General features: G+C 39.4%; 1 protein-coding gene across 2 annotated transcripts; it reads right to left on the minus strand.

The window, feature by feature from the left end:
* Positions 1 to 230: 230 nt before the first annotated feature.
* Positions 231 to 23712, minus strand: LOC306883539 (cohesin subunit SA-2). Of its 2 annotated transcripts, XM_079438855.1 has the most exons (34): positions 23491 to 23712; positions 18889 to 19021; positions 18707 to 18785; positions 16865 to 17008; positions 16576 to 16672; positions 15812 to 15888; positions 15489 to 15693; positions 15250 to 15401; positions 13534 to 13607; positions 13273 to 13396; positions 13048 to 13146; positions 12798 to 12877; positions 11628 to 11735; positions 11300 to 11411; positions 10715 to 10832; positions 10515 to 10618; positions 10316 to 10408; positions 10145 to 10234; positions 9831 to 10034; positions 9365 to 9435; positions 9162 to 9249; positions 7310 to 7390; positions 7124 to 7216; positions 6878 to 7052; positions 6369 to 6508; positions 6175 to 6276; positions 5940 to 6088; positions 5719 to 5847; positions 5410 to 5615; positions 3088 to 3316; positions 1735 to 1848; positions 1516 to 1642; positions 782 to 859; positions 231 to 515 (listed from the first exon to the last, which is right to left on the minus strand). In XM_079438855.1, exons 2-34 carry the CDS (start codon positions 18930 to 18932, stop codon positions 492 to 494), a joined length of 3810 nt encoding a protein of 1269 aa, XP_079294981.1. In that variant the 5' UTR covers positions 18933 to 19021; positions 23491 to 23712; the 3' UTR covers positions 231 to 491. The 2 variants fall into 2 exon arrangements, with proteins under 2 accessions (XP_079294981.1, XP_079294980.1); XM_079438854.1 differs by lacking the exon at positions 231 to 515 and having other exon boundaries at positions 610 to 859; positions 23491 to 23693.
* Positions 23713 to 23862: the final 150 nt, after the last annotated feature.

The following is a 23862-nucleotide window of genomic DNA, read 5'->3' on the forward strand; positions in this document are numbered from 1 at the left end:
CTATGATGAGCAAAAACCTGCTTATAAATTACTACTTTACACCAGATTACTCACGATTACAAAAGGGCTATACATAACAAAGTTGTCTTTAAGTTAAAAAAGATGCATTCACCCCCGGTTTCAAGAAATACCACAACTCTAAGAGATCTCACATATGTTTCTTCAAACATAATGACGTTCAACTGTGAAATATTTATATATATATTTATATATATTTTTTATTTTATTTTCATAAACTCATGTATGGCTAGGACAGTCCGAGATTCCATGGCGTTCAGTATCTACCATCACTGTTTTGCACGATCAGGGAAAGCCCACACAACGATTGCAAAGACTTTGAATTGCTCCTTTATCCTTTCTGCATTTTTGTAAGTGTCAATGGTACGAGCTGATTTGGATGCCAATCACTCCATTGAATTTAATTCTCTTTAGAGAATTAATGTGAATTCACACAAAATGTCTCTTCTCTTCACACGCCTCCAATTCTAATCTTAAAACATGGGCACTCCCAGGACCTACAAGAGAAAATGTTCAAATTCAGTTCAGTGTTTAGACTTACCAAACATCAATCATCAGTCCAGATGGGTCTGATTAGTATTTATAATAGTGAGATGCTCTCCCCCTCTATGTCTTTTTGCACAAGGGCAATTCAAACTATCTGAAATCACTCCTGCTAGTGCCATCTAGTGGTGATCTCTCTTTCACGTCCTTAGTGTCGGAGTGAACGAGTCCCCCATTACCGCTGAAAAGCATCATAACCCAGGAAATGAGTGCTTCTTACAGACTCATCCATGATGGAAGCGGGGTCGAAAAAGTCGGGCTTCAGTTCTGATCGCTCTCGTCGATTCTTCGATGGTGGCTGCAAGATACGAAAGAGCAGGCGGTAAAGATGAGATGTGCAAAAAGAAGTGTCATTTACAAAATGTGACATTAAATTGCATTAATTATAAATATGCATACACAGAAACTTCAAAAGCGGTTCAAAAGCTGGGGTCAGTAAAATTTTAGTTTTGAAAAATTCATTATTAACAATTATTCAGCAATGATGCATTAAAAAGATCACAAGTTGCAGTAAAGATTCTGTTTCAGACAGGATTGTATTTTTTTCATATATAGTTTGGTTTCATAAAAGTTTGGTTGCCCAAAAATATTTAGCAGCACAACTGTTTTCAGCGTTTATAATAAATGTTTATTGAGCAGCAAATCAGCATATAAAAATGATTTCTGTAGCATCTTGTGACGCTGATGACTGGTGTAATGATGCTTTGCATCCCAGTAATAAATTACATTTTGAAATGTATCAAAACAGAAAACAGTTATTTTAAATTGCAATACTATTCCACAATATTACTGCTTTTACTGTATTTTTGACCAAATCTATGCAGCCTTGATGACCATAACTGACTTCTTTCAAAAACATAAAAAAAACAAACATGCCCCAAACTTTTTTACACAAAAGTCTATTCCTAGAGACCAAAATCATAAAGACAAATTGCATTAGCATAAGCTTATTACCAGATCAATATCCATGGTGTCAAAGTCCATGCCTTCATTGAGATCCTCAATTCGGCCTTCTGATGACATCATTACATCTTCCACAATGGGTTCCTCGTCATCCTCCATAAGGCCTGTTCCTCGACGACTGCAAGCATCGGAAGACAAATGGCACCATATTTGTAAAAAATCATGTTTTTGTGTGCATTCAAACTGAAATGCAGCATAAAGTTCCCTTACATGGCATGCTGAAGGTTGCTCCTTAATTTGGCGTAGTTCATAGCTCTCTCCTGCTGCTGTCTGGCCACTTCCTCTTGCTGCTGTCTCTGTGCTAGCATCCAAGTGACTTGTGTGCTGTAAAACAACAACATCACACTTCACTATATCCCTTCAGTCCCAGACTACACTAAGCAGTAGGCTTGCTGCAATAGACGGTGATACCGATGTTAAGTCGCAACACCGGTTACGTAACTTGCCCACCGTCCCTCACCATCATTTTGATTTTTTTTAATAGTAATAAAAATCATTTAGTTCAGTTAAAGAACAGACACTACAATTAAAACTGAACGCGGCTGCTCAAAGCAGCACACCGAACGAACGACAGTCGTGCATCACAGATCAGATTTCATTGAACACGTGATGAGAGTGAGTCGAGCTGACTGACAAGAAGAGTGAGGTGAGACAGACAAGACCATGGCAGAAGAGTTTCAAAACGAAATGTAAAAGCGCCTGTTTTAAAAAATATTTTGGATTTCGAAAAGCCTGTTGACCTGCCATTTATCTAAGATGATATTGGAAGGTTTTTTAACATTCGTTTCTCATTTATTTGCTTCCACATTTGCTGATTTTTATTTTATTTAAACTGTGACTTTCCCATTATTTTTACATCAAGGTGTATGCAGTCCGTGCCTTGAAACTTTCTTAATCAGAATCAGCTTTATTGTCAGGTATGTTTGCACATACAAGGAATTCGTTTTAGTGACAGTAGCTCCACAGTGCAACAGAATGACAGCGACAGGACATAAAAAAATTATAATAATATTAATAATAATGTACAAAATAGCACAAACACAATATACAAAATAGACAATCTTTTTGCTAATAAACGTTATACGTTTTATAATTATTTATTCCCTCAGTCTTTACTGATATTCAGTTTTGTATAGCCTACATTTTTAAAAAGTTATTTGTTAGCTATTTTATATTAGGCATAAAGCATGGTGTATTTTATTTGTTTTGTTAATAAAAGTTGTATGTCGTATTTTGTTGTTGCTTGAATTGAATTCAAGCAATTGATGCCGAATTGATGCTAATTTAAAAGTGAAAGTAATACGTACACGGAGCTTTTACAAGCAATTTAAAACCGAAGGAAAGCAAGGAAAAGAGGGAAAACTCAAACGACCCCCCCACCACAGTGATACCGGTTACCAGTGTTGTCACACGTCGATTAACCGGTGGGAAACTTTCCTCACCGTCACAACCCTACTAAGCAGTACACATGCATGAACATTTCACGGCTGAAATTAGCGGTACATCATCTGAGAGTGCCACAAACATGAGAAACTCGTTAAGCTCGAGTATCAAAGCTCTTACTTGTAGTCCATGGGTGTTTGGTGGTGTTGTGGCTGAGGGGTCTGAGGGTGTGCGTGCTGCTGTTGCTGATCGGGGGTCATGGTGTACACCCCCATGTAGCTCTCCTCAGGACGCAGGCGTTTGGGCTCTCTCATGACGGTGGAGGTGAGGTGGGGTGAAGGCATCATGACTGGCGTCTGCATGCTCTGCTCACGGCTCATCCATACTTCACTGCTGCTGCTGCTCTCCTCTGCACACAGACAGAAGGACAATCGTTAAAGTCACGATAAAATGGAAATAGTGGCTGATCGTTTCTTCCATATTGTGATGTGCATTTGAGTATAATAGATTACAGACAAAGAAAAAAAGTAAGGCAGGGTCTTGGTTCTATAGGCTGTTGATTGGATATTTTTATGTAGCCACTGCATTTGCAGGGGTGGGTTTAAAGCGATAGTTCACCCAAAAATGAAAATTCTGTCAGGAAATTACACTTCCTGGTCCCCATTAACTTAGGAAGTATTTTTGTTCATACTATCGAAGCCAATGGGGACCAGCATCTGTTTGGTGACCAACAGTCTTTAAAATAACAAGTCAGACATGTTTTAAACAACTTGAGGGTGAATAAATGACAGAATTTTCATTTTTCGGTGAACTACCCCTTTAAGAGGACTAAAGAGAAGTAATCAAATTGTCACCAGAGAGAAGCTCAACGCTTTCACTGGAAAATCAAGTTATAAAACTGAAAAAACATTATCGGGTAAAAAACAATATACACAAATTAGTTCACAATAAGATCTATAGCATGCATTTACAAAAGAGATGACTTCTCTTTCTATGCTGACTTGCCGACACAATGAAAGAAAACTAAAATGATTTACTTCCTTGAGAAAATGTTTGGTGTTATAGTGCATGATCTATTAAAGCAGCACTATGTAGTTTTTGAACCTTAAAATAATGTCTCTAAAATTATTTCAGTGGAAGAACACCTCTTAACCGGACAAATTCAAATTCAAATTCTGCGACCTGCTTTACGGCTTACGTCACATATTTTACTCGTAGCCTGGGTGGAGTTAGCCACCATGGCAGAGCCAGCAAAGAAACCAAAGAGGGTTTTGTCGGAGGAAGCTAAGAAAAGAAAGAGAGTGATCGGACACGAGCCCGAACACGAATCAATCTTGGACGGGCGTACACTCGGTGGCGCAAACTGAAAGAGGCAACAGGTTGCAAAACGGACAGAGACCTAGCCTTCCTGCTAGGCCTGTCGCGATAATTAAATAACCGTCACGGTTATATGTCGCGATAATTAAATAATCACAATTATTTGATCTAACCGCAGTTGTTTCAGAAAATCATGATTATTGTGGTTTTTATATGGCACAAGGGGGAGTCATACACCAAAAGAAACAGAAGAGCACCAGTTTGGTTTTCATGTGAGGGACAGAATTATATTTACATTGTTAAATTTAAGTTTACAGAAACTCATCTTCCTTCTGCTGCAGCTGTCAGTCGTTCTCTGCTCAGCATTCAAACAGCACGTCATGTTCAGTTATGACAGTCAGCACGGTAAAACTCTCTCTCCAAGATGATATGTTCCCATTATAATACTTGATGTGTGGATAAAGGTCTGGGGATTCGCATTCTTGCTGGAGTTCATTTCTCTTCTCCGTGTTTGTACCGTGTAGAGTGTAGCGCGCTGCGACTCCATGTTGCTTCAAGCACATAATTCGGCACCCTGCATGACCATAAGAGCTTTGTGCCTCTTTGTTTGAAGCGTTTCACACGATTAAAGTTTTGCACACATAAAGACTATTAGAAGCCTTTCTTTTTCTCATGATTTCTATCTTATTTTCATGAATGTATTTTGTAAGAATACAAATAGTTAACAGAATAAACTTGTTTAAATTGTGTAGTGTGCACAAAATATTTTTTTTCAAGATACAGTTTTTGCTGCTAAATTATACAGTCAGCTAGTTTAATTTCATAGCTTATATATTTTTATTCAAATGTAGTTTTTCTCTGTAGTGAGGAAGTGAGTATTTAGTGGATTGTGTTTAACAAAGGATTTAAAAAAAGAGTGACTATTAGTTCCACAAACACAGTATTGATATTTTATAGTGGTGAAGGAAGTTCCTGCTACTGGATTTGTAAGCCTTGTATGTACATTTTTCCCGAAGGGGAAGCTTATACTGTGACAGTATTTACGTCACAGATAACAGACAATTGCGCTTATCAACCACATGGGGGAACATAGTTACAAATGTTACATAGTGCTGCTTTAATGCAAGTCATTCAGTCGCATGAAACACATTACTCGTCTGGCATCTTAAATTCAAACTCTTTTACCTTCTGGTAATTTCCTCTTGCCAGTGGCAGGCTTAGCTTTTTTACTTCTGACGGAGGAACCTCGGCTACTGATGCCGCTGACCACAGACATTGTGTCATCATCACCCCCTGCCTGCAGTGAGTTCCTGTAAGAGATGAGCGGCAGCCAGCAGTCTTCTCTCTGCAGGGCCATCTGAAACGTCATGAAGCGCTCCAAATACATGTGCCTTTTGGAAAAGAGAGAAAGGACCAACATTAGATCCAACAGCTAATGAATGATCGTTACACAACTATAAATACACATGCTGAGACCAATAAATATTTGCTTACACAGTACGCTTGTCCTGACGCATAAGTTTTGATGAGAACTCGCTGAGAATGTCAAGAAAAGCCAGGTTGAGAGGAGGATGTCCCTCCCCCTGAGGATTGGGCTCTTTGAAGGCAAACTCAATACCGTCCCTTTTAAGAGAAAGCAACATGGGGTCTAAACATGGAATCTAACTCCACACACAACTGGTTTTTCCTCCAAGAGGAACTGAATGGGAGCTTACTTGTGTAACATGGCAATGGCCTCTCTGGTTTTGACCTGATCCAGACCAAAAGTCAGAGAGAAGCGTCGGGCGAGCTCTTTAATGCCGCAGAAAGCTGAGGATGAGCGGTCAAAGCTGGGTCCCAGATCTGACAGCATCTCATTGAACAGCTGTACTCAGCAGAGGGAGAAAGACAAGTCAGGAACCTCCGAGTAAAACACGTTTTGATGGTAGATATGAAACCTTAGTCACTGACCTGCTGTAAGCTCAGAATGAGTGTCTTTGCACACTGGATTTTGTCGATCTGTCTCGTCTTGCTCATAGTTTCCTTGATGATGTCACCATAGTCATTGTAATACTGGACAGGAAACAGAAAAACGTGCATTTTAAGTGAGCGATAAAGAGAACTAATGATCTGAAAATGCATATTCAAAGAATGAACAGACTCACCCTCATGTATTGCTTGAAAATATCTGCCCCAGTGTTAATCTCAACTACATTGTAGACGATGAGCTTGCAGTATGCGGCCAGCAGGTTTCGCCTCTTGTGCAAAGCTTCGATTTTTCCGGCTTCATCATCCTGCTGCCCATCTGTTCAAAAATAAAGAAAAACAGACGTTTATAATTACTGCTCATGCACTAGAAGGAAAACTGCCTCCCTCTAGTGGTCACTTTTTAAACACTGCTTCTTGGCAACAAATGAAGCAATCGCAAGTTGATATTTGTCCAACAACTCTCCCTTTAAACTAGTCAGTCTACTTCAGCTAAAGCTCAGTACACAACAGTATTAAGTGTTGCTAGAGTCTCTAATCTCTAAATCAATTAAACGCGTCTTAAGCCAATTTCCTTTGTGTTGTCTCAGTGTTAGCATTCAACATTAAACAGCCAGGGGCGCTAAATCCATTCAGCAAAGCCTGTTAGCTCTAACTGAAAGTCATTATGTCATTAGCAGTGATAGACCTGTGCTGTTGCTGTCTTCATCCTGGTCAATGAAGACGTGGTCCAGGATGAAATTGAGAAGCTCGGACTGGAGGGATGCCTCGGGTGTGTATACTAGGGGCTCTAGAGCTTCCCTCCCCCCTGAGATGATCTGATGGCTGAAGATCAGCAGCAGGTCACAGAGGATGGTGAAGGTCTGAGGAAGAACATACAGTCAGGTACAGGCTGTTTGTAGCATAATGACTCATTGTGACCTTTGATACAGACCTGCTCTTTGACAGCGGTGTTGACGCTGGTTAGGTAACGCTGGCACATTAGACAAAACGCCCTCATCTGCTTCCTCAGAGTCAACATGTCCTCCTACAGACACCAAATACATTGTTGACATCCAACAAACCACAGCAAATAAGGGGAAATGCTGCATGCATACAACGCCATATAAACGGGAGTTACCTTTTTAGAAGTGCCCTCAGAGACCTTGGCTAAGCTCCAAAGAATGACATAGTGTGTGCACTGCAGTGCGTGAATGACAATCTGAAACATTCAGAGGCAGTAACGTTACCCAACAATCATGAGGCAAAAGCAAAGTTTCAGTTGATTTTGAGGTTTTATTTTTATGCAAGTAGTGCCGATCCTAGACTTCTGGGGGCCCTACGCAAAACTTTGTCGCCGCCGGGGTGGGGGTGATGTTGGGATGAAAGAATGGATGTAACGCATTTGTCCGTGTTTCACGCCATCTCGAATCGCGCTCACGGAAAGCGCTCGAGAAACAGTATCTCTTCCACGGCTCGGTACGCTTTCAACTCATTTTTTAGTCTCGAGCAAGAGACTGTACGACATTCACGATACATCATTTGTGATGATTTGTGATGGGTGAAAGCGCACCGCATTAAAAGAAGTGATCATTCATGTTTTCAATAACCGCTGGCCAAACTCAAACTAAACTAAAATTAAAACATCTTTGAGAGCAAGGGGGCCCCCTGGTGTTTCAGGGGGCCCTACGCAGCTTGAGTATTCTGCGTCTAGTGAGGATCGGCTCTGTATGCAAGCCTGTTTTTGCCTCAGAGTAAAGAGTAAGAAACAAAAATCACACTGTAAGATAGCAAGTGCGGTTCTGAGACATAGTTCTAACTGTGAGAAAACAAGTCAATCACAAAAATTAGCCACAATTATATAAAATGATCACAATTACAAAGACTGTGAAACTCTGAAAAAAGTGAAAGGTGAAAAGTGAAGCCTTAATGGTGAGATATAGTCACAATTAAGACAAAAATTACAATTGTGAGAGATGAAGATATTACAATCGTAAGATTTTAAGAAAAAAACAAAAAAAAAAACAAAATCCACAATCTAAGTCTAAATTGTTTGCTATAAAGTTTCAATTAAGGGAAAAAGTCATTAAAAAATGTCATTAAAGTCTGGCCCTGTCAGGGACTACCTCAATAATTCTTCATATCAAAGTTGCTTTAAGATAAGTCATTTCACTTGGCGGCCATCTTTGAAATGCCTCTTGGGCATGCAAGTGCAGCTTCTATCTCTTTGAATGGGGAAACATCAAATTCTCCAATATTTCATATTTGTTGTTTCCTACGGTCCAATAACATTAAAAAATGGCTAGATCAGCCAGTGCGCACGTCTCAGAACGCTGACTGTTTCTATAGCAACCAGGACTTCGAACCAAAGCCACTAGAAGGCAAGCCTGCAACCTTGAGACAAAAATACCGTAACGGCTAATGCTAATGCTTCTGCAGTACGTGGGAAAGGAGACCAGAGGCTGTTTTTTTTTTATGGATGTCAGTGGAGGAGAGGCTTCACTACGCTGAATAAACAGCTTTTTAGAGTAAACGAATCAACAACCTATCTGCAAATGTTTTACACTGAACAATATTTTTGATTTAGCTATTTTTAGAGTTTACCATGAAAAAATGCTGTTTTATAAGAGAAATCACTGACGTTTTGCGACAGGTGGGATTCAGCTTACGGCATTCTCATTCATTCCTATGATATCTGTAAACGGCGACTGAGAACTGAAATTCAATGACGTCAAGACTGTAATGTGATTGGTTATTAAGGCACACGTGATCCAAGTTAGCAGTTTCACTTTCTCCAATAATAAGCAATACAGATCCTCTCATCTCCCTATAGTTAGACAATCTCTGCTTCTAACGGCAGCTGCAGTGACACGCTGACTTTACCGATTAGCTCTAGAACGGCCATACTGAGCATTGCATTTTTCCCCATTTAAAACTATATAGGTGACACGTCTTGGGTATTCTATAGTCTTTGTTCATATACACATGAATACCTGCTCAGGCATGTCTCCGTTTTCAATACCAGTATTCAGTAACTTGTAGTTGCTGGTGAAGAGGTCCCATTTGGAAAGGTCATGAGCACTAAACAAAAAAAAGTGGAATGGGTGTTAAATAAAAAGTAATAAATTACCTCAAGTGAATCTGTTAGAGAGAAACTCTTGATGATAGTCAGAGAGATGAGACTGGGAAGCCTTACTTGTGGAAAGCTGTGATCCTCTTCAGTGTGGAAAGAACTTGATAAGCATCATCTTCATCTGGGTCTTCACCCTTTGGAGGAAACAAGTTATAAATAGACGACTGAAACTTTCCAAGCTTCTGATGCATTGCGGCAGCATTCAGAAATAAATAGTTGGAATTGAGTACTAGGGATGCGTTTTATTTACTACTTCCATAACTGACTAGTTAGTCAGAGTATTCTACTGGCCTGTCTTAAGAAGGCTCTGAACAATAAAGACTTAAATGCATCTAATAAATGAAGTAGTTGAGTTAGAGATAGCGGACTACTCAGACTCATCTGTACAGAGAAATCTCCAGAAAAACAGACACAGTGTTACAGTGGAAGCAGAGCACAAATACTCTCGCCAAACTGCTGTTCATATGCAAACACAGAGCAACATCAAAGTGCTCCTGACGCTCCACCCTGAGCCGCCCACTGTCCTTACCTCCTGCAGGAAGTCCTCCAATAGCCTGTTAAATTTGTCCACTTGCTCATCCAAGAGCTGGCTACGGGCGATATCCACTCGGTTAAAGATAGTGAACTCCTCGTTGCACAGGGCATGGTAGGTTTTAGAGCAAGCCTCGAGCACATCTGTGTCCGTATGCTTCTCCACAATCTCTCTGATTTGTCTTAACAATGAATCCAGGTGCTATGAGAGAGAAAACCGTCTTTCATTCATATACTGCACAATCAGCCTATTGTGAATAATCAGTGTTCATTCAGCACATTTATTCTGTTTAAACGATATGCGGTTCAGACCTTTTCCAAACGCCCTGTGGTATAGATCTCCAGATCAAAAAACTGGGGCAGCTGCAGCAGATTTGTCACTTTCTCTGCATCCACAGAGTACTGTAAGAAAAAAAAACATTTATCAGTTTCATGCTCTGTAAATACCATTTCACGCTGCCTTTGATTTCAATAGGCTTTAACCTTTGCAAGTAAAGGTGGCAGTGCTATAGCGAAGAGCTCCGTCATTCTCGTCCGGTCATCAAGCTGAGTCTTCTTCTCCTTCGCTGTCAGAACCTGAAACAAGATCAAGCGAGAATTGAGAACAGCATGTAAGAGGTAACGTGTGAGAGCAGGAATCCGTCTTCAAGGTCTGGCCGATGCCTGTGGCATCAGGTCTTACCCTCTTGCCTGAGCCTCTGCCCACAGGAGGATGGCACTCTGCAGCCTGACGGATGGTGCACAGCATGATCTCTACCAGAGCCGTCTCCTGTCTGTCCGTCAGAGCTGGAAAACACACACAAAAATAATTAATCTCTCACTTCCTTTGGAGCAGGTAAAAGTCAACCCTGTATGTTCTGGTGGTGTGTCACTAGGTCAGACCTTCCTCTCCAGGCAATGGCTCATCCAGTAGTAGACTGATCATGCACTCCCAGTCCTTAAGGATCTCAGTTGCACAGTCCCACATGCTGTCCACTAGGTAGGCTGCATGCTCGTGAAGCTGAGGATCAAAACATGACACCTTATAACATCTTAAGATTTATAATAAAAATTATCCTTCGATGCATATTAGAATGATTTCTGAAGGATCATATGACACTGAAGACCGGAGTAATGGCTGTTAAAAATTCAGCTTTGCATCACAGGAATAAATTGCGTTTCAAATATATTGAAATAGAAAACTAAATAAAATAAATGTATAATTATATATGATTCAAAATAGAAACTTTCAAGACTACCATGCTTCAATATTGAATTGTATTTTCCCTAATTTATCTACAATGGAAGAAAACTGAAACACCACAGCGCACAAAGTATGCAGAAAGCATTTGAGAAAACGGTTTGAAAATCATAATTTTTTGCAATTCTGTTGCACAGAAACTGCACCCTTCAACTTGCATCATACAAACAGCACTGCTTTGATTTACTGACGCTTGGTTCGCAATGATGTTGTTGATGTTAGCTCACCTCACTCTCCAGGAAGAAAAAGACAGTGGTTTTGATGAGGTTGGCATTCACACTCTGCCTGCCTCGTCTCTTGGGCATGCTGTCATCTTCAGGGTCTCGATGACTGAACAGTCTGCGAACAAAGATGAAAACATAAAGCTATTCAGTTTACCTTAAACTATTGTTGTCTAATCCCCATGTCTATTCATTCATGTCTCCACTCAGTCTAGATGCAGTGAATAGTTTTGTTTTATGACTTTCAGTAGGTTGGAGACTGGGTTTATAGAAAAGCAGAAATGTAAAGCTTCCTGTACAGCTTAATGGATATAAATGAGTGAGTGAAACTCACTTCTTAAAGAGGAACTCTCCTGCTGCCACTGCGACGGGTCGGTGGGCTGAATACACTAGATGGTACACACTCTCACAGTCTTCTGCAGTCAGAACCTCATCACTGCTACTGTAATACCAAACAACAACAGCATGTGAGCATCCTGTCATGCTGATTCTCACAGATAGTTGTGTCTACAGTGTTTCCTGCACAATTATCATTTTTGCACTATATACACTTATTTCATTTGAAGTGATGAGTAAAGACTTGTACTTTATTTTGATTCAATAACCTCTCAAAGATTCAGTGAGTTCATTTAATGAACAATTTGAAAGAATCAAATATCTCATGGATTCATTAATCTTTGTAAGCAACTCATTACAATTGTGAATAATACTAATCAACTACTCTATACTACACTCAAAATTTTGGGGTTGGTATGATTTTATTTACTATTTTTAAGTATCTTATGCTCAGACCTTCCTCTCCAGGCAATATTTATTTATTGCTTCACTTATTTCATAAAAATACATCAAAACAATTAAAATAAAATACTACAATAAAAAATACTGTGGAATAATACTATAAAAATTACAGTGAAATATTACTACAATTTAAAATGGTTGTTTTCCATTTTAATATATTATGAAATGTCATTTAATCCTGTGATGGCAAAGCTGAAATGTCAGTCTTCAGTGTCACATGATCCTAATATGCATTGACGGATACTAAAAAAATATTAATTATTCCAAACTTTATGTATTTATTTATTAATGATCCTTCAGAAATCATTCTAATATGGTCATTTTCTACTCAAGAAACATTTCCTATTATTATCCATGTTATAAAAAAAACAGCTGTGCTGCTTAATATTTGCTTGAAAACTGTGATACATTTTTTTCAGGATTCTTCCATGAGAATCCTGAAAAAAAGGATTTTTAACAAGTTTTGTAACATTATATATGTCTTTACTATCACTTTTAATCAGTTTATTGTGTCCTTGCTGGAAAAAATATTAATTTCTTTAAAAAACTAAAAACTGAATGATGTGTTGTCTTGACCATACTTTCCAGCTCATTATATTCAGGTTCAACTCACCAAATTATAACTCCAATAAAATATAATTAATTTTGGTATGATGCAAGAAACTGCTATAGCAGTAAGTGTATTCAGTGTCTGTTTTATACATACTGTAACACCAGTGTGAGCAGTTTTATTGCTTGCACTGCAACGTCGTACTCCTTGTCCAGTGTCATGGACACAATGCGGTCCTGATGAAGACAAACAGACAATCCATTTTATTTTAAAATATTAAAAAGATGCATAAAAATACACAACCATTCACTTAAACTATTATTAATTTCACAGAGGAGTATTCTGATGACTAATTTCAGCGTTTGCTCTGTTTTGGATGAGAAGCTTCCCCAGATGGTTCTCTCACCTTGAAGCGGCTGGTGAAGAGCTCCAGCTTGGCATTGAGTTCGCGGTTATAGTACAGCCCCTGCAGAGCCGTGAGACACTTCAGACGCACCTCACCTTGCTGAGAGGGAGAGAGGAAGAGAGAGTTACATTTCCTTCCAACTCCAGGATTGTGTCGTGACTAACTCCTTCTGACACTATATTTAGGGATTAAAGAAATAGGAGAGAAAAATGATCGAATCCTCACCTTGTCGTGCATGGTCCAGCCCACGTACTTAAGATAGCTGTCATTAAGAAATGCATCACTGTACATTTTCATCCACACGCCAATCTCCTCGATGCAGATTGCCCGGATCTCTGCTATTGCATCACTGAGGAAGAATAACAGAAGCACTTAAGCCCACAGACACCCACAGGAACATTTCAGAGTATTATTGAGTAATCACTGAAGTAGTAATTTGTGATGAGTTTGTGTTAGTAGAAAATCAGCATTTATGCGTGTGCATACCGATATCGGTGAACAAAGACACCCTTGAAAATGGCATTCATCATGTTTTCAATCTCATCTTGATTTTCTTGCAACTGTAAAGCAAACGACAGTTCATTATAATCATTGCTGTAGGCAGTATTTCTGCCTTTTGATTTCCTTTCTAGTTTCTATTTATTATCAGTTTCTATAACAGTTCTCTCTCTTTTTTCAGGTCAAGGGCTCACAAATGTGTGATTCATTTAGTGTTTTCTATGTCCATATGTGACCACAATCTGATCACAGTGCAACATGATATCCATCTTTGGTGTGGTCCTTTAAGAAACGTGCAGGCTGCTGCTCCAACCTCAAATTATCTAGCATTAATATAAAACAACAACAAAAGGTCATAGGGATATTTCTTAATTCACCCCCTAATTGACCTTTTTTTTAAGAACCAAGGTTCCCACAGGAAACCTGAGCATGAGGTAGTCCAAGTTCTTCAAGGTGCTATTTTTAGACCTGGAAAAAATATATATAAATGACAAAAATGCCCATGGCGTTTTAGGTTTTTGTTAAAGAATATACATTTTAATCTACATCTATAACATTTTATTGGGTTCTAAAAGTCTGTGAATTTTTTTTTTGTTAAAATCCATGTCCAGTAAAATCACAAATTACTACAAAAGCCATGTAAATCCACTGGTTCAAGAGTGGAATCCATGAATAAACTCAGTGTTTTAAACTTCTGGAATTCAGAAGTTTAATTATTTTAATTTCAATTGGAAATAAAATGAAATTAACTGCAATTTTTATTATTGTTACTATAGAACACTTTTTTTTTTAATCCGGAGAGGTGTATTATCATCTATGGACACTCCTAATTGCTGGAAGTTAAAAAAACGTTTCTCTCATTAAAACTGATATACTGAGGAAAGCTACCATCCTACATAGGGAAGGGGTATTCGAATATTGGATTATTGGAGTCAGATAGGTTCACAACCAGTGTTGTAGGACATACAATCTGCTACTATACAAAAAAAATAATTCATACCTCCGTTTGTAAATACAAACAAAAACAGAGAACTGTATGCTTGCTCCAATGATTTCACCTACAAGTGTTTTCCTGCACAGATAAATCGAGAGCATGCCACAGATGCGGTCATATTCCTCTAAACTAACTAAATTACAACTCAACTTCTGTGTGTGTCCACGTGGTTTAACTCAATACTATCAAGACATCAATAAAACCTCACTCACACACACAGATGGCATAACAGCAGGGCCTGTTATTACATAACCCAGTTAATTTACAGCGCCAGTTAAACACAGCTTTCGTACTCACAGCAATTCAGGCGAGCTCTAACCCCACGGGCGCTGACAGAGCAAGAGCGCTGCACTTGATCAGAGAGCCCACAACAACACAGACTTCCCATTAGAATAGGATTAAAAAAAATTACTTTATCCATGTTTAAAGTAGAGGGAAAGAGTACGGATGAAGTGTTTGGTTGGTCGTGCGTTTTTGTGGCTGTTGGCCAACAGAGGCGTAGGTGTTTGGAAGGAAAGCAGCACACACTGCAGTGACCTGGCAGAATCATGCAAAGGGAAGTGAGTCTCCACAGGGAAGAGCGCAATGTTCCTCTGAAGGCTTCATTTATTCACTCATCCCCTTTCAGCTTTCATGGCTGCTCTAAGACAACGCCAACATGTAGAATTTATTCAGACGTATGCCACATCTCTGTCTCGGATAACACTCACCTCCTTGCGTTTCTGAAGCAGGAGCTCTAGTCTGTCGTTGGCCCTCTTGCCAATTATCTTGTTCCTCTCTGCTTCGTACTGCCGCTGAGTGTTGTCCATGTTAATGCTGAGGTTCAGAGCTACATTCACGAGGGCCGTCATCAGTTTCATAGCTATGGGGGAAAAAAAACAAACCCGTAACGCTTTATTTGGACTAATCAAAACAAAGTTCAGATTTTCAAAGCAGAAGAGATACTGACCTGCCAGTGTGCTGGTGTGTCTGAAGGCTCGGACTTGAGAATCAGAGAGTCCGGTGAGCAGCGAGATGACCGTGTCCATCATGTACTCGTCATAGATGATGCTGTACTGACACTGCCGCACCAACACGCCAATAAACTCGCAGAAACTAGACTTGAATTTCTTCCACTGCGGCCCGGCCATGGTGAGTGGGTAATCACCGCTGTCCTGCAATAACATCAACTCTCACTGGTTATTGTGAGCACAAAATAATTCATAAAACACTCTAGTGGGCGATGAAACATGTTCTTGAGGAATCATGTTCAAGGTTGAAGCTTGAATTTACCTCATCAAACTCTTCTGTCATCTTCCTGATGATCTCAGAGTTTTGCATGTTGTGGAACATCTCACCAGTGACAACTCCTGCAAAAACAGCACTCAAAATAAGACTTAAAAAGTTTGGTATGTTTGAAAAAGTAATACCATTCAGATACAAAACTGATGTGCTTATAATTAGCTCAGGACTTAAAAGTGTACCAAGTTTATGTTGCACCAGCCGATTCATTTATGTGTAGGAAAATGCACAACTAAAAGAAAATGTATCCAGAAATGAAAATTCTATCCTTATTCATTTCTTTCAGAGAACACAGAATTACTTATTATTTATTATAAGCGTGTGCTGCAGTTATGTAGTGTTCACTTTTACCATAACATTGAAACAAGCTTTTCAAGGCCAGATTTTTAATGAGTAATGACCTGGGCTTACATTTTGGTCTTCTCCTCACACAAAGCCATCATATGGACTCAATATAACACGAGAACCACTTTTAGCATGGTTTTAAGTCTTTAGTCTTTTTGGAGCTTGATAACCCTAGTCTCCATTCACTTTCATTATATGGAAGGCAGCAATGCAAACATTCTTAAAAATATCTTCTTTATTGTTCCACAAAAAATGTAATAATTCAGACTGGAACGATATAGTTATGAATAAACAAAGAATGAATTTTAATTGTGGGTGAATTATCCCTGTAACTCTCACAATTATGTCTGTCACACAGCATTTATTCTCTACGAGCTCAAATCAGATCACATGAGAAATGACATTCAAACCTTTGCAGCCAGAGCACTGGATGAAGAAATTGATCAAGTCGAGAAGTGCGACGTCTCTGTCATGTTTGTAGGACTCAATCCAGTCATCAACGACCGACTGCAAAAGAGGAGAGCAGAAATCTCGCAACGGTCAAAATCTGCTCGACTACACAGCGGTACATCTGTCTGCATATTCTCCTGCCAACACTCAAATCCCTCCAGAAGCCACAAACCCACATGAGGGAATTTAAGATGTGAATGCCAGAGCGAGACAGAGGGCAATGTAAAAGCCGGTAATATGCTCACTGACCTGCATGGCACTCTTTCCCAGCCTGACCACTTCAAAAAGCATGACATTTTCCATGCCGTTTTCCTGGTGGTGTCCATTCATGCGTCCAGGCCCTTTCCCCGCTCCTTTCCCCTTCTCTCCAGGGCCCTTCTTTCCTTTCTTCGCCTGAAGCAGAGTGACAACACAGGTCAACACTGACGAACTGGATCAAACTCTCCACAAGTGAAAAATGGCTACATTCAGTGATTGTAGAACAGTCAAATATCGTGTGCGACTCAAATTTTATTTAAATAATACCGATCACAAGCAGCTTGTCCAAAGATGATAAATAAAATTAAAGGTGCAATTGGCGATTGTCTTCAGAAAATTTTCTCTCTTCACATCCTGATTAAGTTAAGTGGTCTAAATGTATTCATCTGTATTTATATATTCTGTGGAAGGTGTAGGACCAAGAAATGTTCGTCCAATCAAAACGCTTGATCCGAGCATTTTAACTGGCTTTCCTACCTGCCTGTCAACGTATGTATTTGCATACCTCTGCACACCCAGTTCACGCAGACAGAATACGTCATCAGCGCGTTAATGCACGCAGTGCAGACAAAGCGAGAATGGCAGGCAAACATCAACAACCCAATCTTCCTTCCTGGTATTTTAGTACTTTTACTAACTGTTAACACAGTTAACAGTTAGTAAACACAGATAACTGGTTATCTGAGGATAACCAGCTCGTTAGAAGAGAGCTACGTGCATGAACTGTTCCGATTGACATGCTCCCTACACAGTGTTCAGTGCTCCCTACTCCCTGAGCAGGGAAATCCGTTTTTTCACTTCGGAACATTCAGTCTTCACACACAGACGAAACTTACTAGAGAAGTGTGACCTCTGTAAATAAATACCATTTAAATTCACGTCTCGCACACTTTAATGCCCTTTGTATGGAACATACGCTTTGAACTGGAATCATGGTGGAATATATGGTGATGTCCACTTCCCAGAGCACTTATTACTTACGGTCGAACAGAACAACCGTCGGACATGATAAGATATACATACGAAATGTGCAGAGCAGGGAGGGCGCGAGGACTGTAATTGGGAACCATTGATGTAGCCTATTGTAGTAATTTAATGTGGTCTCTGATATTCTTCTCTTTGAGCGTATGTGCGTTCAGGGGGCATGGCTTTGGACAGCGATTGCAGGGAGGGTGGGATGTTCGCTTTCAGTGCTATCAGGCTAAAGTTAGCATTTTCCGAGATCTCCTATTGCACCTTTAATGTGTGTTTTATAAACTCATATGTTCGTTGAAAGGTTAAACAAAAACATGGTTGCTTAACCATTCAGTAGTTAAAAGAATAATTCATCCATAAATGAAAATGGCAAAAAAAAGTTCTCACCCCAGGCCATTCAAGATATGGATGGATTTGTTTCTTCACTTGAACAGATTTGGAGAAATTTAGTGTTACATTACTTGCTCAAAAACATGTTAAAACATCTTGATGCATTAAATACAAACTATCATTTGGATTACTGTGATGTTTTTATCAGCTATTCTGACTTTTATTCTGACGGCACCCATTCACTACAGAGGATCCATTGGTGAGCAAGTGATGTAATGCTAAATTTCTCCAAAACTTTTCAGATGAAGAAACAAACTCATCTACATCTGGGATGGCCTGAGGGTGAGTACATTTTCAGCAATTTTTGATTTTTAAGTGAATTATTCCTTTAAGTCATGAAAGGTTCACGAACCCTGGCCAATTATTAGCTCCAGAACCATTTCCATGGAAAAGGGGTAAAAGGCCATGTAAAGGAACCTTGTGAAATCTCGTAAAGACTTTCTGATAATCAAAAATGTCCACTCATACCTTCCCTTTCCCGACAATGAGATTCCTCCCATCAGGATCATCAAAATCAGTGTCTGATGAGAATCGGGTGTCAGTGTCCCTGTTCACACAAACAGATCGATGTTATCAGAGTGAAGGTGAACGTGTGAACGCATGCATACCCACAATCTGTATTCATTACTCCTGTGTGTCTGTGTACTCACTGAGTGTAATGATACTCTGTTTGTAATTCTGGTGCAGCTATCATTTCTTTAACATCTTCTGGTCCACTTCAACTTATCAAGGGCTTTGTCTTCATACACGCAAGGCAACAGCGGGTACTTTTGTCTCATAAACCTAAAAAACATACACACACACAAAATGGGGAGAAAAACAACATTAAAATCACACATTAAAAATGTGTGAGGTTACAAGCAAGCACACATACATCAGTAATCTATGAATGCTTGCTTAATATTATAAATCAACTTCGGATGTTTTTGAACTCATTTTTTAATTGCTGGCTTATATTCATATGCGTCAGCTGGCTGTCTTTTTTCATGTTCTCAAGCTACGAGAGGTGCATTTTAATACAGTCTGAATGTCACAGTGTTGACACAAACTCCTGTGTGAAAAAATGGTTTGCAAGGTCTCATCAAAGGTTAAGTGGCAACAAAATTAAAAACCTTTCTGTCACACTTGTGTATATTTTCTAATGGTCAAGCCATGTTATTATTGTGTTGTCATGTTTCTTTTCTTATCCAAAAATTATACAGTTTCAGTGCAGCAGTATATGTGGGATATTAAAATCAAAATGCCACCAAAACACTCATAACAATTAGTCTGGTCGCTTTACTATTGCCTGCAACTTCAATCAGTCTGTCATTATGGTTAGGCAGAGCAAATGTAGTTATATTGTAGCCACAGGGGGGCTGTATGGCTTCATATCATCGCTCCTGAGCTGATCACTCAGACACAGAGACTCTTTCAGTCAATGTGAAGGAACTCCAGTGAAAGCTGCAGGCGCCCGCACCTCCTTATTTCTAGGAATAGCACCATTTCAAAACAACGATGATGACAGTAAATACATAAAGTAGATATTTTTGCCTTTGGAATCATTTCTTCAGTTAACGATATTTAAAAGCACACTTTCACAGAAATCTATAGTGCATATTTTACACATAAGACTATTCTTCAACAGTGGGGTTCATGACACAAAACCCCTTATTTGACAATGATGTTAAAGCGATAGTTCACCCAAAATGACAAAATTGGCCATCATTCGATCTCCCTTGTGTCATTTCAACCTGTATGACTTACTTTCTTCTGTGGAAGATAAAATAACATTAAAAAAATATGTTTTTGAGTCAATAGGAGAGTACATTCTGGGTGAAGTATCACTTCAAATCTGCTTTGGAATAACAGGACAGCCATGATCATTTCTCTATGAACTACAACTGTTTTCTAAACCAGTTAATTCTCATTTAAAAAGACAAGCTCTTTAACATGTCCAGCAGAGGAGAAAATATTAGAGCAATGTGATATTATCAGCCCATGAGAGGACCACAGCTCTGCAGTGAAATATGCCTGAAGTCACAACCACCTGTTCATGACATACACAACAACACACTGTAATTAACAATTTAATATAAAGCTCGCTGAATGAAAGACTACCATGATTATCCATAAAGACAGGATGTTGGGCCAGCACATATCATATAGCATATTTGCAAATAGCCAACGGCATTTAGTTCACATCACAGTCACAAACAAGATCTGCTATAGCTAGTCAAAGACCGGTGGTATTAGAGAAAGGGGAATTAATATTTTAAGAAATAATTTCAGTAACAAAAACCTGGATACAGCATCAGCGCAGAATGAGCTCACATTCACTGTAGAGTCCTGTTCATCTGCCGCTGCTCAGACAAACACACAGTCCTACACTAAACTCACACCTTTAGCTGAGATGTTTCAGAGCCACTGCACTTTACACACTTTCAGACAATCAATTCATTTAGATTTGCCTCTTAAGATGGGCTAGGAGGAATCTTTTTCTTCTTCTTCTAAACCTTTGGTCCCACTTTATATTAAACGGCCTTAACTACTATGTACTAACATAAAAAAATATATATATTGTACTGCAAAACACTTTTGCTGCTCTTGAGGTGGGACATGGATAAGGTTAGGGACAGGTTTGGTGGTATGGGTAGGTTTAAGGTGTAATTATAAATGTAATAAGATAAATTACAGATGTAATTACATGCAGGTATTTTTAAAATTTAAATACAATAAAAACAAGTACACCATAAGTGCAATGTATCAAATTATTAATTTAAATGTAACAAGGCCACCGGATATAAAGTGGGATAAAACAGTTTTTTTTTTCAGATGCATTGGGGTAAACTGCAAGAAAAACTATTATTAATTAATTCTATACTGCTGATTTTTGTTTGTTTGTAGCATTTAAATATTCAGAAATAAAAGCATTTGTTTGTTTTCTGTTTATTAAATGTTTACAATAAAGTTGCCAAAAATACTGTGATTGTTAATATGTGGTAGCAGGAATCCTACAATACAAATATAATTAGATGTATGGTTTTACTTTTCATTTATCCTTGCACACAGGTACTAAATAAATAAGTTTACCCTCACTAGATTTAAAAATATAACTAAGAGAAAGTATTTTATTATGCCGTTACTGAAATACTACTTGGTTCTTACAAGTCACTTTGAGATAAAGGCAGCTTAACAGAACACTAAAGAGCAGATGGCTTCTGTGTTGTCACAACAAAGGTATTTTCAGCAATGATTTAAGTTTAGCGCCTTTATCATATCATATCACTCTAGTGCAATGAAAGTGATAGGGGCTGTTCTGAGCTGTGCCCGCGGTTCAGAATGAACACAAGTGGGCGTGGCTCTCTGAGCCGGTCATATCGCGCTGCGTCCTTGCTGATTGGCTATCCAGATTCCACCGTTTCCAGGAAACATCTCCGTGCGCCGGAGCTTCACTTCTGCCTATGTGCCCATATAAGGAAGTAACACGTCCGCCCTCCTTTTCACCGCATCCAATCAGAGGCCGCCAGTAACATTTGTGGACGTAAACATGAACAGGGAGAGAGAAGGAACCGGGCCACCGCTGTAAAAAATGACGCATTTAGACACTGCCTATTATTTTAAACGGATCATTTTGTTGGTTTAATGAATGTTCTGCTAATATTCTGAATTAGAATTCGGCCTTATATGTGCATAAAGAGGTGTGGCTTTCAGTACCTCAATGTGTGCGAATCAAATAAGCTTTAATTAGCATAATCACGGAGTACAAAAAAATAGATATGTCGAATACGACGATCTTCTCTGCTCCAAATGCAGGGCAAAGCGTGTGCGGAGAACGTGAGATAATAGTTATAATAAGGAGAATTTAGGCAATAAAGCTCAGTGTTCTTTATAGAATAAACGGCGGCAAGGCAGGAATTCAAACGCTGTGGCATCATCATCAACAATGCGTTCGAAGGAAAAGTGGCGCCAAATGACGCTTGACACACACACACACACACACACAGATGACAGCTTAGCTCAAAACTAATACGGCACTATAATTTCATCCCATGCTTTCCAGTTCCTGTTTGCTACCAACGTGTGGACGGATCAGTTGTGTATATAATACATACAAAACAAAGGTAAACTACATACAGAAAAATCTGTCTAGAGCATCCGCTTCCTCTTATCATATAACGATAGTCTAAAATAAGCTAAATAAACAAAACTCCTTTAAAAATCTAATACCGCAAGGAACTGTACAGATCTTGCATTACGTTTCACGTCCCATTCATCCTATGCCAACTTCATAATAACATGCAGCACACAGTGGAACAGTATTAGCCATTTTATCGACTGACAGATGAATTTGCGCCAAAATACCGTAAAGTTTGATTGGATGCACTGCCTCTGACGTCAACAACAAAAGATATGGGAAGTGTCTTTTCCCTTTTAAAAGTTGATCAGCACATTTATTACATCGCTTCATTAAGCTTGGTTTTAGCACCCCACCAAAACAGAAGTGAGATCCATTTTTGGGTCACGACCCACTGGTCTAGAGAAGTGAGAAATAAAGGGATGTGGTAATATATGGAGCTGAGCGCTGAGATCGCACTTCTTATCACGATATTACTTCATTACTCGCGGTGTGTTTTACTTCCAACGCACGATTATCACCGTTAAATATCGAGCTTGTTAGCGCAAATAGAGGCTACAGTCGCGAAATCGCACCATAGTTTGACGGAGCGATTTAAAACACGATCAGAAGGGGAAAAATCTCCATCTTGAAGTCAATCCAGCACAGCTGTTTTCGGGATTCTCCATTTTGGCTCGGCTCGTTTCCAGTCGTTATACACGCGCACCTACCACACGCTTACATATAACGCTTAAAACGACCAGCGAGTGTGTTTAAAATCGACAATGTGATGAAATTAGCATAATAGGTGCGACATCAGCTTTTCCATCTCGGAAAAGGGGGGAAAACATCGCGTCCTCGTCCTCCATCTTGCCTCTCAATTTGTGTTCCTGACTGAGAGGGTAAGGCTAGCCCGCTAGCTAACTGTTTACCAATGAAACACGCAAACTACATTCGTTCGTGAAAACATAATACGCTTGTTTGAATTCACGAAGAGCACGACGAGGTGGTTTATATCGTTTAAATGCGGCAACGGAAGCACGGCGGCTCGTTTCGTATCCTGTCCCTCGCTTATCATGCTAGCGCGGCTAACACATCACCAAATAACCCTAAAGCCACTAATTTCTATAAATCTCTCCGCCATTTTACCACTTACCCAATCGCCAGGGTCGGTTCCGGGTTGTTTATAAGGACTTCTTGAAGCGCTAGATGGACTCCAGTGGCTTTAAAGTGCGCGTTCGCGGCTATTTCATGGATGTAGTTTGAAAGTGGCGGTCAGAGGCGGTTTTGGACACGCTCTTACCCGCTTGCTCCGTTCGGTTTGTTGTTCCGATCACTCAGAGAGAACCTGCCGGTGTTGAGCTGCCACCCGGTGGACAGCGGAGGGATTGCAGCTGTGAGCTCGAGACTGACATTCAGTGGTCGAGGCCTTGAGGTGCAAAATACACTAATGTCAGAAATTATCTAACTTATTATTAAGGGGCAATATTTGCCTCTAGATTTTATTTTTGTGGGGACATTTTATAAA

This window comes from Barbus barbus (genome assembly GCF_936440315.1).
Source record: "Barbus barbus genome assembly, chromosome: 17".
Classification (NCBI taxonomy): Eukaryota; Metazoa; Chordata; class Actinopteri; order Cypriniformes; family Cyprinidae; genus Barbus; species Barbus barbus.